The sequence below is a fragment of the Kogia breviceps genome, chromosome 6, assembly GCF_026419965.1.
Source record: "Kogia breviceps isolate mKogBre1 chromosome 6, mKogBre1 haplotype 1, whole genome shotgun sequence".
Classification (NCBI taxonomy): domain Eukaryota; kingdom Metazoa; phylum Chordata; class Mammalia; order Artiodactyla; family Physeteridae; genus Kogia; species Kogia breviceps.
Window position 1 is genome coordinate 124,953,491 of NC_081315.1, and position 13,189 is coordinate 124,966,679.

Consider the following 13,189-nt stretch of genomic DNA (forward strand, 5'->3'; position numbering starts at 1 on the left):
TGATGCACCCTAAAATTTGAGAACCACTGCTCTAATCTAGTCTATTAAGTGTGAATTGGTGTTTTATAAAATAAGACAAGATTTTCATACTACTAATTCAACCTTGTACACTTTTCACAGGCATGTTTGCAAGGAGACTTCGAGGCAGGTAAAATTCATCTTTTCTGTGGCTTTTGAGAAGCCGGATACCACTTCTTTTCTCTTCCTACTAACCAGTCATTTTGGGGAGACTTTTGGTTTTGATCTATTTTCACTTAACATCTCTTGAGACAATGAAGAAAGTTGGGGTACACTTCCTTGAGCTGAGTTAGCAGTTTCTAGCTAGAATGTGCTTTCTTTCAAATCTTCATCCATTACCTTTCAGCAGCTTAACAGTGTCATTGATTACTACAACTATAGGTCCAAGCTGAATATTTTCAAGAAAAGTAATACTACACTTACTCGCTATTTCAGGTCAGAAATACTGATGTATTCTTTATTAACACTTGCATTTTTAAAAACTTGTTAGAATAGTATGTTGCTTTAATTTAGACACTGAAAAATAGAAGAAGACTGCAAATTGAAATGAGTTTCCCAATCCTTCATAATCATCACCTCCACATAGAAGTATTTAGAGGCAGGGGGAAATAAACCATCAAAAGATACAAATAATTTTTAAACTGTACAAAGCATAAATTCTTAAATCTCCATCATTCAGTGTCTTATTTCAGAGTGACTAAATACAAGGGTTGAATATTTCAATATACAAAAGTGCATAGTTTTGTTCTTTTTCTTTCTTATTAATGGTTTCCACAGGTATCTGATTCACAGAGCTGGGTCTCTGATAAATATATTTCATATTACCTCAGGGCTTCTCAGAGGTTGACAGAAGCCTGAACTTCTATGTTTGAGGTCTCCAGTATTTACGTAAATAGTAATAGTAGATATGCTAAAGGTAGATACAAAAACTGTGGTTTATCCGATAAGTCTAAACCAAAGCTAACACATTTATCACATTAAAAAATATTGTATAAGTTCATTTAGAGATTATACTAAATTTGAGGTTCTTTACAAATGTGAGGCACTGGGCTAGAACATCTTCTCCACCTCTGTTTCAGCCACTGCCACAGGTTCTTTGCTGTCTAAAATGAGTGTTGCATAAACTGGAATCTTTTGGGAAGAAAAATTATTCCCTGGCCTTAATACTCCTGGGTTAGGGAAGAAGACAGGAAGGAAAGGCTAGAGGGGACAATGGTTGACACTGCTATCTATTGCCTCTTTACCTTCTGCTGGGCAAGTAAAGAGGAAGGAAATATAGGCAACATATCTATCTGCTATTACACTGGCTTAAATTTCATATGTGCACAGATGGGAACTTGTGGAATAGAGGTATAAGACTTGACTATCTCATAGAAAAAAAAACACAGAATCCTAAGGTGTCTGTACTTCCAGTTAGATGGTTAGAGTAGCAATCACTGGTGAAGGTAGCAATTTTCCCCAAAGATTCAGGAAATTTGCACCTTCAATTAAAGATTCATGAATCTTTTCTATTTCCTGAAATCTTGTAGAAGAGCCTGACCTCCTATCCCTATATCAATACATAAGTCACGGAAGACCAGGGAAGGTTCCTGCTTTTACTTTCTTTTTAAAATATTATTTAATATTTAGTAGGTGGACCATTTAATAGATGTTCAATAATTTTTCTTTTTTTTATTTTTATAACTGGAATGAAGACTGTAAAGTTGCTTGGATGACAGAGCAAGTTCTCTGGAAAAGATGCATTTTAAAAAAAAAAGTAAGTTCTTAAAATTCCTGAGAGGCACAAGACTCCCGGGGTGGGGGGCGGGACCACAACAAAATTAATTAATTAATTTTAAAAACCAATCTAATACATGTCACCTGGCAAAATAATTCTACCATCTTGACATTTTCACAGGCTTCCAGATGGAGTAATTCGTTCAGTTACTTCTGTAACCTCTTTATCAAAAGAGCAAAAAGAATACACAACTTTCAGGCTTTTTAAAATTCCAAGCTAACTCATAACATGAGAATCTAATCGAAGGTCTCGCTATACAGTATCCAAATGCTCCCTTAAAGTTAATAAACGACCAAAATGTTTAATTTCTGTATCATTTGGGTCTCTTTCAATTCCAACAAGGCAGAAATTTCAACTCAAGCTGCCTTAAGACAAAACTCAATTTGGTGATTTGTATTTGAAAATATCCAAAGTTAGGACCTTTTATCAGCAGCAGCTGGGTTCAGAGCTCAACTATCCCCATCTAGGTTAAGCTTTCCTCCAACTCGCAGGTATGCCTGAGTATTTGCTTCATTCCCAGACTTCACATGGTGACACAAAGAAGCTCTAAACTCACAACACACTCTGCAAAAGTCCAATGGAAGGGAGTCCCTTCCTTAAGGGGGCCAAAAAAGTCCCAAAACGGTGTTTTCTTGTCTCTGACTGGCCAGACTTGGTCATATACTTTTCTGTAAACCAGTCCTAGCTACCAGGAAAACATAATGCTTCTAATGGCCACACCCGAGTCGTGGGCCACCCAGTGAGTCATAGTAGTGGCTGACATCACCTGAAGCTTATGGGCCGAGGCGTGCTGGTACGATCCTCAAAATAAACGAGGGTACTGTTTCCATGAAGAGGAGCCAGTAGCTGCGAAGCAAAACCACAAATATCCACTACAAGTTATCATTAATATACTTCCCCCACTTAGTAAAACTGTCACATACGCTATGTTAGTGGGTCAAAATGGAATCTAAAAGAAAAAACAACAACAAAAAATCATTCGACTGGGGCTCCTGATCAACCTATAGCTTAGAAGAGTGTAACCTCACACCTTGTATCCAAAATGTGGCTCCAGTTGTTGGCCTTCCATTTGTCTTCAGGAGCTGGAACACGTGGCCTTTAGAAAGCCCGCAAATAGAGGCAATTCCCGGCTTACAGCCTCGAAGCCGCCCGCCGCGCTCTGCCAGGTCCGGTGTCACTGGCGGGAGCGCGACCAGAGGGGACGACAAGGGTGTGCCCCCCGCTTCCCAGAGCCGCCTCAAGGACTCGCACCCACTTCCCACGCGGCGCAGCCCTTCTCATCCTTGGCGGCCGCTACCAATACTGCCTGCAGTGGCCGTCGGAACCGGACGACCGGGGCGGGACGCCCGGGGTCCCCAAGCCGAGGGCCAGGCAGGCAGACGCGGGTGCGAGGCGGGCAGATGGAGACGCCTCCAGCTCCCTGGCTCCCGCCTCCTCCCCTTAAGCCGGCGGGTGGGCGCGGGCGGGTCGGGAGTCGGGAGGCAGCGTGAGGGCGGCGCCGGCGCTGCCGGGCGGGTCCCGGGGGCGCGGAGCGCGTCGGAGCGAGCGCACGAGTCCCCCGCGCGTCCGCCGCGCTCGCCCCGCGGCCGCTCCCGCCCGGCGCCGCCCGCGCTCGCGGATCTGCTAGGCGCTCACCGGCCGCGGCCGCGGGGACCCGGGCGCGCGAGGGGAGGGGCCGCCCCCGCCGGGCTCCCGGCACCACGTCGCCCATGAGAGAAGCCCGAACGGCGGGGCCGCCGCGAGGAGCCGCGGAGACCGAGGACCCGGGAAGGCGGATCCCGCGGACGCCCGCAGCCCGAGGGAACCACCAGGGACCGAGCGGTCCCCGCCCAGACACCGGCCCCTGGCGACTTGGAATGCGGACTCCAGAGGCGGCGTGCACGGTCAGGGCAAGTTTCTCGCGGTTTGAAGGGGTCCTGAAACCGCCCCTCGTTTTATTTAATTGTCCTTTCTCCCCTACTGTTTTAAATAAGTTTATTTAAACAGTGAAGGAAAAAAAAAAAAAGCTTCCTGGATGACTGTAGGTTTGTAAATATAATGCCGAAAGTTTTGCATGGTGTGATTATTTGCTTATGCAGATTTATTAACCTGTTAACTCTTCAGCTAGACAGAAAATTGACATTTCAAATATTGTTTGAGGACCATTACAAGTTCGCTGCTGCGTTCAGGCATTGTGTTATTTATCAGCTTAGTTAGCATCTGTCTTCCCGAAGTGGTACCCAAACCTGTCCCTTGGCGACCGGTCTTGCATGTGACACTCTTGCCCTCTAGTGCCTCAGCAGCTTGGTAGCAGATTGATGGCTAATATTAATGAGATGTTACATAACACAAGGGTACTGGGCTTGAACGGGTATTGCTGCCACTTTTTACAAAAGCCAAAAAGGCTGAGCCGGTGGTAGTGGATACTGCTGTTTCAGTTTCTTTTCTATCTATTGAAACTTTCTCAAGCGTTTTCAGCTTTCTGTTTTAATTCCAGGTAAGTGTATCTATTTATTTATACTATATATTAATGGCTCACTCATAAATGTAGGAGTAGCAACTTTGTTTTTAATTAATCTAAGAATTTCAGGATTGAATAAGTGCCTAATTTTATCTTTATAGAAGAAGTAGGACATTTAATTAAATTGAGTGAAACAAAGAACTGTCTTCTCCTGGTGTAATTTTAAAGCTTCTCTTTTATAAAATTAAAGTGTTAACCAAGAACTTGTAATTATTCTGCAGTAGATTTGTTAGACAGAACAAATGTCTGTTGCTTGATGGACTAGAAATTTGTAAGCAACATCAGATATTTAAACTATAACTACCTGTTTACCTATACAGTAATGATCCTCAACAAATCTTTCTATTTGATGCAATTCATTTTATAAACATTATTTAAAATTATACAGTTAATAAAATTAAATGCAACTGGCAAGAAATAGCCTAAGTATTGAATAGAGAAGCTTTAAATGAAAAGAAAATACATATTCTTCCATTTAATATATCTACTTTTTTGAAGAAGAAGAAAAACTAAGTTTCAATTTTTTAAGGGGTTTACCTAGATCATCTTCCAACTAGTTCTTCTAGTTCTTCTGATATCTGGAAACTATTTAAGCCTCAAACTCATTTAAAGTTGAAATTTATCCATATTCTTTATAAACATACTGGAGTATGGCAACATATGTAATCTGGAAGAGTTTAAAGGAATTCATTCCTAAGTAATGTAAACAACTAAATCTTAATATTAAAATACAAATCAGATATTGAGACACATGAGAAACTGACCTCAAATCCACTTTTTCTTTTTCTTAGAAAATACATTATCAACTATTGAACAGTGCTGTTCACCACTAGAGAGCAGAGTGCTGTAGAAGAGAAACTCTCAAACATCTGATATTCACCTGAAGGGCATTTTTTTCCCTTTATCTTTAGCCATAGCTCCCTATTAACATTGTATTTGAGAAGTAGATTTCAAAAATAAATTTGAAAGAGATTCTTTTGGAAAATAGTACTGCACATATCAAGAGGCTTGCCTTAACAGAAACTCTTTTCCTTTTCTTTCTCCAGTTAATACAGACAGTATCTGCCACCTCTCTGATATTTTTATTGTTTTTCTTTATGGTCTTGATGGTAAAGCAGAAGCCTTCTTTCTTTGTCTAAGTAAATATTGATATTAAACTGGTCACATGAGTTAATTTTCTTCATAGTCTTTAGAATAAAGATTCTCACATTATTAAAATATTTTAGATAAAATAAAACTTTTATCTCTTTCTAGAGAAATTAGTTATAGTTCAGTTCAGTTGAGTTATAATATACCGTTTCTTTTAATACATTTTCTTGAGAAAACGATTGTTTCTGAAGATTATGGCAAATATTAGAGTAATTTGCGGTATAACTGAAAGGTTTGTTGAAAAAAATATAGTGGAAGAGATACCCAGGCATTTGAGGTTCTTTTTTTCTGAACAATATATCCTGCTGAAGAAGTTATAATGAGCTAGAATCTATAAATTCAAAGGTTGACTTGTCATTAAGAATTTTAAAATGATAATAAAGAAATTACAAATTTTTCTTTTAATTCAGGGAATCTTATATGACTTCCTTGAATCCTGGTTGAATCTCAACTGCTCTTTGGTGATTAGTGGCAACTTTTAAATTTAAATAAAATTTGAGGTTAAAATACTTTGGTGATTTGTATGCACTAGAAAAACAGGGACATGGAATTGGTGATAAAAACACTATTCTCAACGAAGTAAATGCCATGGACTTCTAACTGCTTAACAGTTTAGACAATAGGGGAAAGACAGTGGAAGTTTACTTATCCTGTGCTGTGGCTGTAGGCGATGAGCATTCACACTGAAATGCACGAACTCTGAACACCTGTCCATATTCGAGGATGCTGCCAAGCCACAAAAGTAAGAGCTTGCATTATAATGGTAACTAGTGTGAACAAAGCTCACAGTTGTGAACAATGCTCACAGTTGTTTTATAACTGAAGTTTCTCTTAGAATACCCAAGAATTGGTTTTAGAAAACCAACTGATTTATTTGTCTGCTTGTTTGTTTTTAATAAAAACTATATTCTTAGGCTCTGGGACATCACAGTGAGTGATTTATTGCTTCAAGTTGAGCTAAACATTTTTCATCAATTTCACGTAAGTTACGTAACTAGAAAAAAAAAGTCAGGCCCTGCTGCAAGTATCGTGTATAATAAATTATTTTACAAAAACTCCTACAAATGAATGAGGGCTGTAACTCTTCACTACCTGTTGCCAAAAAATCAAGTATTAAAGTTCTATACTAAAACCTTTTAGCATCTCTGTGATGGGTATCCATTTTACATACATTTCACTTTTAGATCTTTTTCTTTGATTACAATGTTTGAGAATAACATGAAGTTAGATCTGGATTCTAGGTCTGGTTCTGCTGTGAGAGCTGTAGTCTTGGACAACTCCCTTGCTGACTCTGGGCCTTGGTCCCTCACCTGGAAAATAAGGATCTCAGAGATCCTTTCGTATCCTCTTTATTGCCCAACCCTGTGGAAATTGTTCTGGAGGATAGGACAAAAAGACATGGAAAAAAAGTAAAGAATAATGCAAAAATAAACTTACTGAGAATAACTTATTGAGAATAAACTTACTGAGTACTACAATCTAGAATTTTAGTAGTAGATATGTGAAGTCATTAAAATGACAGCTAACACTCAGAATGGTTACGTGTACCAGGCACTGTTCTAAGCACTTTACTTACTAATTGCAGCTCAAGCAATCTTCACAAAGATAATGTAATTATTTCCACTTCACAGATGAAGAAATTGAGGCACTGAGAGGTTACCTACATGTCTAAGATGGCATCCCTGCCAAGTGGTAAAGCTGGGATTCAGTTTGAGTCTGGCTGCAATGCACATGCCCTTAACAACTAAATTACATGTAACTCTATATGTTTCAAATATTTGTGATTGATATGCCTCTTGACATAACATAGGAAATTCATGTACCACTCTAGTCATTTCCACCACTTCTACCCTTACATATGAAATGATCATTCATTTATTCAAGAAAAATTTACTCAACACCTACTATTGTTCCAGACTTAAAGTGGTTCCCAGAACCCTTATATGTGGTGCCTTCCCTAATGGGGTACATATAATCTAGTTTAGGTGATTTCTTTCTCCTCGCTTCCCCAATTGAGTTGTGTCATTTGTTGTAAAAGATGCCCAAGGCAACAGAGGAAGATTTGTCTGACTTCTTCATTGGTGCATCCATAGGGTAGAGCGTAAGAGAACCAGGACCTCAGACCACCTCAGGACTCCCTATCATAGTTTTTCATTGCTCCTCTCTGTTCTTTTTGCATTATCGACTCTGCAGATTAGCTGCCTCTGCTTCTCTGGTTCATGTAACCTGCCCTAAAACAGCTAAAAACTGATTTGTAACTTCACATCTTTTTTTTTAAACATCTTTATTGGAGTATAATTGCTTTACAATGGTGTGTTAGTTACTGCTTTATAACAAAGTGAATCAGTTATACATATACATATGTCCCCATATCTCTTCCCTCTTGCGTCTCCCTCCCTCCCACCCTCCCTATCCCACCCCTCTAGGTGATCACAAACCACCTAGCTGATCTCCCTGTGCTATGCGGCTGCTTCCCACTAGCTATCTATTTTATGTTTGGTAGTGTATATATGTCCATGCCACTCTCTCACTTTGTCACAGCTTACCCTTCCCCCTCCCCGTATCCTCAAGTCCATGCTCTAGTAGGTCTGCATCTTTATTCCCATCTTACCCCTAGGTTCTTCATGACCTTTTTTATTTTCTTAGATTCCATATATATGTGTTAGCATACGGTATTTGTTTTTCTCTTTCTGACTTACTTCACTCTGTATGACAGACTCTAGGTCCATCCACCTCACTACAAATAACTCAATTTCGTTTCTTTTTATGGCTGAGTAATATTCCATTGTATATATGTGCCACATCTTCTTTATCCATTCATCTGTGGATGGACACTTAGGTTGCTTCCATGTCCTGGCTATCGTAAATAGAGCTGCAATGAACATTTTGGTACATGACTCTTTTTGAATTATGGTTTTCATAGAGTATATGCCCAGTAGTGGAATTACTGGGTCGTATGGTAGTTCTATCTGTAGTTTTTTAAGGAACCTCCATACTGTTCTCCATAGTGGCTGTATCAATTTACATTCCCACCAGCAGTGCAAGAGTGTTCCCTTTTCTCCACACCTTCTCCAGCATTTATTGTTTCCAGAATTTTTTGATGATGGCCGTTTTGACCAGTGTGAGATGATATCTCATTGTAGTTTTGATTTGCATTTCTCTAATGATTAATGATGTTGAGCATTCTTTCATGTGTTTGTTGGCAATCTGTATATCTTCTTTGAAGAAATGTCTATTTAGATCTTCTGCCCATTTTTGGATTGGGTTGTTTGTTTTTTTGTTATTGAACTGCATGAGCTGCTTGTAAATTTTGGAGATTAATCCTTTGTCAGTTGCTTCATTTGCAAAAATTCTCTCCCATCCTGAGGGTTGTCTTTTCATCTTGTTTATGGCTTCCTTTGCTGTGCAAAAGCTTTTAAGTTTCATTAGGTCCCATTTGTTTATTTTTGTTTTTATTTCCATTTCTCTAGGAGGTGGGTCAAAAAGGATCTTGCTGTGATTTATATCATAGAGTGTTCTGCCTATGTTTTCCTCTAAGAGTTTGATAGTGTCTGGCCTTACATTTAGGTGTTTAATCCATTTTGAGTTTATTTTTGTGTATGGTGTTAGGGAGTGTTCCAATTTCATACTTTTACATGTACCTGTCCAGTTTTCCCAGCACCACTTATTGAAGAGGCTGTCTTTTCTCCACTGTATATTCTTGCCTCCTTTATCAAAGATAAGGTGACCATATGTATGTGGGTTTATCTCTGGGATTTCTATCCTGTTCCATTTTTGTTGCAGTGGTAAATCGGAGTGTTTTCTTAATTTCACTTTCAGATTTTTCATCATTAGTGTATAGGAATGCCAGAGATTTCTGTGCATTAATTTTGTATCCTGCTACTTTATCAAATTCATTGATTAGCTCTAGTAGTTTTCTGGTAGCATCCTTAGGATTCTCTATGTATAGTATCATGTCATCTGCAAACAGTGACAGCTTTACTTCTTCTTTTCTGACTTGGATTCCTTTTATTTCTTTTTCTTCTCTGATTGCTGTGGCTAAAACTTCCAAAACTATGTTGAATAATAGTGGTGAGAGTGGGCAACCTTGTCTTGTTCCTGATCTTAGTGGAAATGGTTTCAGTTTTTCACCATTGACAATGTTGGCTGTGGGTTTGTCATATATGGCTTTTATTATGTTGAGGAAAGTTCCCTCTATGCCTACTTTCTGGAGAGTTTTTAATGTAACTTTACATCTTATGGTCTAGGCAAACAATAAGACTCTGGGTTAATAATCTCTTGTTCCCATGTCTCTGAAGAGGATAAAAATGACAAGGGTTAGATTATATCCTGAAAGCTGCACTGGCAGTATCATAATGCCCTGCTGTTAGGCATGCACTGATGCATATATTCTAGCTGAATTTAAGAGGATATAGGCAGACTTTTTCCCCTATAAGTCATACAGGCAGAGCAAACAGCAAGCAGCAGTGGGATAGTTTTCTTCTCTTGCCTTATTGGATGGCATAACACTGAGGGAAGTGAACAAAATGTATTCTTTCCTTCATAATTTCTAAATACACAGAAGGATGGAAAATTGCAATAGAAAGTCATTTTCCATCCATATATCAAACAAAGCTAATATCCCCAAGTGCAGCTTTTCCCATCCATCTTACAAAAAAAAAAAAAACCAGTTCTAGAGACAGAGTATTATTCTTGGTTGTACTCCATGCAAATCAGCATCTTACTTGCCTACCACAGCAGGGTTCAATAAATATAACACAATTTCACACATTCTTTCTCAGAGAAAAGCATGTTCTTTGTCAATTTTTTAATATCACTGAATTACTTTTAGCAAATTCATGTAATGTATTTGAGGCCTCCCAATGAATTTTTCAACACTATAAAATACTGTTAATTTTGTGAAAGAGGAATATTGTCAAGATCTTTTAAATAGCTTTCATTTATGTTAGAACCTGAAGTTCTTTAGTTATTAATACTCATTTTCCAGATGGCAATCTTTTTTTTCACATTTCTTATGCTGCCAACATGATTCTATTCCATTTGGAAATTGATTTTTACTTTGGGATGATGTTGGGTGTTAGTGGAAGAAAAAAGATAGGTTACAGTGACAAGTAGGTGCTTCTCCTTGCAGCTTTTGCAATGTTTTGCAAGCTGTATATTTGTATATAGTCAGTTCTTCACTATGTATATGAAATGGCCTGTGATTCCAAAACCATAATTGTTCCCTCCACCTTTAATTAAATAATGGCTAATATTTCCTCGGTGGAAAACAGATGTTTTCCTTTTTAAAAACAGATGCATTGCAAAACAACCCTAACCACTCTGAATTCTGAAAAATATCAGAAAGGGGGAAATCGGTATTTGAATAAGAGTCAGGAAAAGGTACATTGTGGATGTGCCTGGTTTGTGGCTGTGGTCAAGGTGGTCACTGCTATTCACAGTGTTTATATTATCACCCTGACTGAGGCCGACGTGACTGATGGAGGGTGTTCATTCACAGAAGATGGTTTGACTTCATGACTGCTCTGGTTTGTGAATGCAGCTGCTATTTGTAAAATTTAGTAGAGGCTCTTTTTCACTCATTCTTCAAGTATTCAGTGGGATGTTTTAACTTCAGGCACTGTGTTGGTATCAAGAATAAAGAAGTGAACAGGGCAAGTACTTACAGGTGCTTCCCAACTATGAAGAAATATTATGCAGAAAATCACATGACTAACTATGGAACGTGACTAATCACATTATAACTATGGAATGTGCTGCAGAGTTCAAGTAGATGGTGATGTGAGAGTGTGTTACAGGGAGCCCTGACAGATCTAGGGAATCAGAGAGGCTTTTGTGAGGCAGGGACATTTATGTTTAGAGCCACTGAAGCCAAATGAGAAGAGCAGGGAAAACTTCCAGACAAAGAGAACAGCATGTAAGAAGACCCTGAGTCAGTACAGAGCTCCAGGTAGAGCTCCTGCCTGTGGGAGCACACTGTCGAATCAGGCCTGAGATGTCAGAGTGGGAAGCATACCTCAGTGTCTTGTGGGATGTGTATAGGAGTTTGGGTTTTAATCCGTAAGTGAGATAGGCAGCCATTGTTGGATTTTCAGCTGGGAAGAAACAATCAGATTTGTACTTTGATGCAGGATTGAAAAAAGTATAGGGGAGCCAAGAGTGTTTATGGCGGGGCTAGTGGTTGTAGTAGTTCAGGTGAGAGGGACATTGCCTGGAAAAGGAGAGAAAAGCACTGGGTCAGATGAGTTTTAGAAGATGGAAATGAGAGTTCTTGGGTCTAGATAAGCAGGAGTGAGGGAAAAGGTGTCAAGGGTGAGCCACCAGATGGTTGTGGGAAGATGAAGATGGTGTTAGAGGGTGGATCACAAATTCAGTTATGGACAGGTTGAGCTTGCTTGTGACATGATTCCAGTGGAGCCAAGGAGAGGTGGATCTATAGTAAGAAAAGGCACAGTTACTGTGAGTTGTTATTATACCAGATCGATAGTTCAATTTGGAGTCCTGGAGCTCAGAGGAAGGAGGTTTGAGTTACAAATAAACATTTGGAATTTGGGGGAAGCATAGAGGGTAATGCAAGCCAGGGAGTATATGAGCTTATCTAGGAAAAGGGGGGGCGAGATTAAAAGAAGCCCAAGGATGGACACGGTGCCAATTATGCCTCATTGGGGCTCTTCCTCTGTGCTGAGATCCGTCTGACTTTAGATTTCTGCATCAGAAGTGGACTTCCTGTACTTCCCACCACTCTGCTTACACTAGAATGTTTGTAGCTATCCCTTTATGAACCCTTAATACATTTTTATTAGCCATCTTCAGGCTATTTCTCTAATTTATTATGTTATTTATACCATCATCATCGTCATCATCATCATAACAGGTAACATTTAATATATTCATTCTCTGTGCCAGACAATTTTCTAAGAGCTTTTTATACTTTTAACTCATAATCCTCATCAAAACCCTATTAAGTAGGCACCACAAGTATCCCCCATTTCATGAGGAAGCTGCAGCATCGAAAGGGAAGAGGTGCCTGATATCCGTTTCCTGCGTGTCCCTAGCATGAGAGGGATGTGTTGCACTTCCCTTCCCAGGTGGACGGTATCTTTGATGTAGGCTGTCGGGTTTGAAATCAGTTCAGCTACTACAAACCGAGGCATCTGGGGCAGGTTACTTGGCCTTTAAAGGGCCCAAGGCCGTGTTGGCATATAGTAAGTGTTCTTTAGTGTTAGCTGGGTTGCTGTTGCTATTCTGCCTTCGCACAGGATGTAATTCCCTTCAGTGTGCCTTTATAGGAGATCCTGATGAGGTGGTGAGGCTTAGAACCAGCCCAACCTTGCAACTTTCCTGTATGTACTGTGACTCTTCCAAAATGCCCGCCTTACATGGTTTGTTGATATTCTAAATTTCGTAATCAGTTTCTTGGTCATTCAGCATATTCCTCATCATAGGTCGAATAGGTGGCCAAGTCCAACTACAGCTGTCAGCTCTATGCTTCTAAGACAGACAGCTGTGTCCAGGAAACTCTCTGACATGCAGGCTCGTGTGCCTGTTCTTCAGTCATTCACAGAACCCTTCAGACCATGCAGAAGTCTGTAATTTTCAATATATTTTTGTGAGAGCACTTCAAGAACACTATTGTCATTATACTAAAGGGTTTACCTGTTGATCTTTTTGGCCTTTAAATATGTTTTTATCCTTTGTCTTGTTTGAAAGGTCACTGGGAATAACACAAATCCTATACCCTTGAA

General features: G+C 39.5%; 1 protein-coding gene across 7 annotated transcripts in view; it reads left to right on the top strand.

The window, feature by feature from the left end:
• The first annotated feature begins 3,444 nt into the window (after positions 1-3,444).
• The window catches only part of LOC131758531 (bifunctional heparan sulfate N-deacetylase/N-sulfotransferase 3), a 162,058-nt gene continuing 152,313 nt past the window's right edge, over positions 3,445-13,189 (top strand). For 3 of the 7 annotated variants that reach the window (XM_067036567.1, XM_067036569.1, XM_067036574.1), the window contains exon 1: positions 3,445-3,678. In XM_067036567.1, the coding sequence (XP_066892668.1) occupies positions 3,505-3,678 (174 nt within the window). In that variant the 5' untranslated portion in view covers positions 3,445-3,504. Of the gene's footprint in view, positions 3,679-4,023; positions 4,272-13,189 lie in introns of those variants that run through there. The other 4 variants (XM_067036568.1, XM_067036571.1, XM_067036573.1 and 1 more) reach the window with 4 other exon arrangements.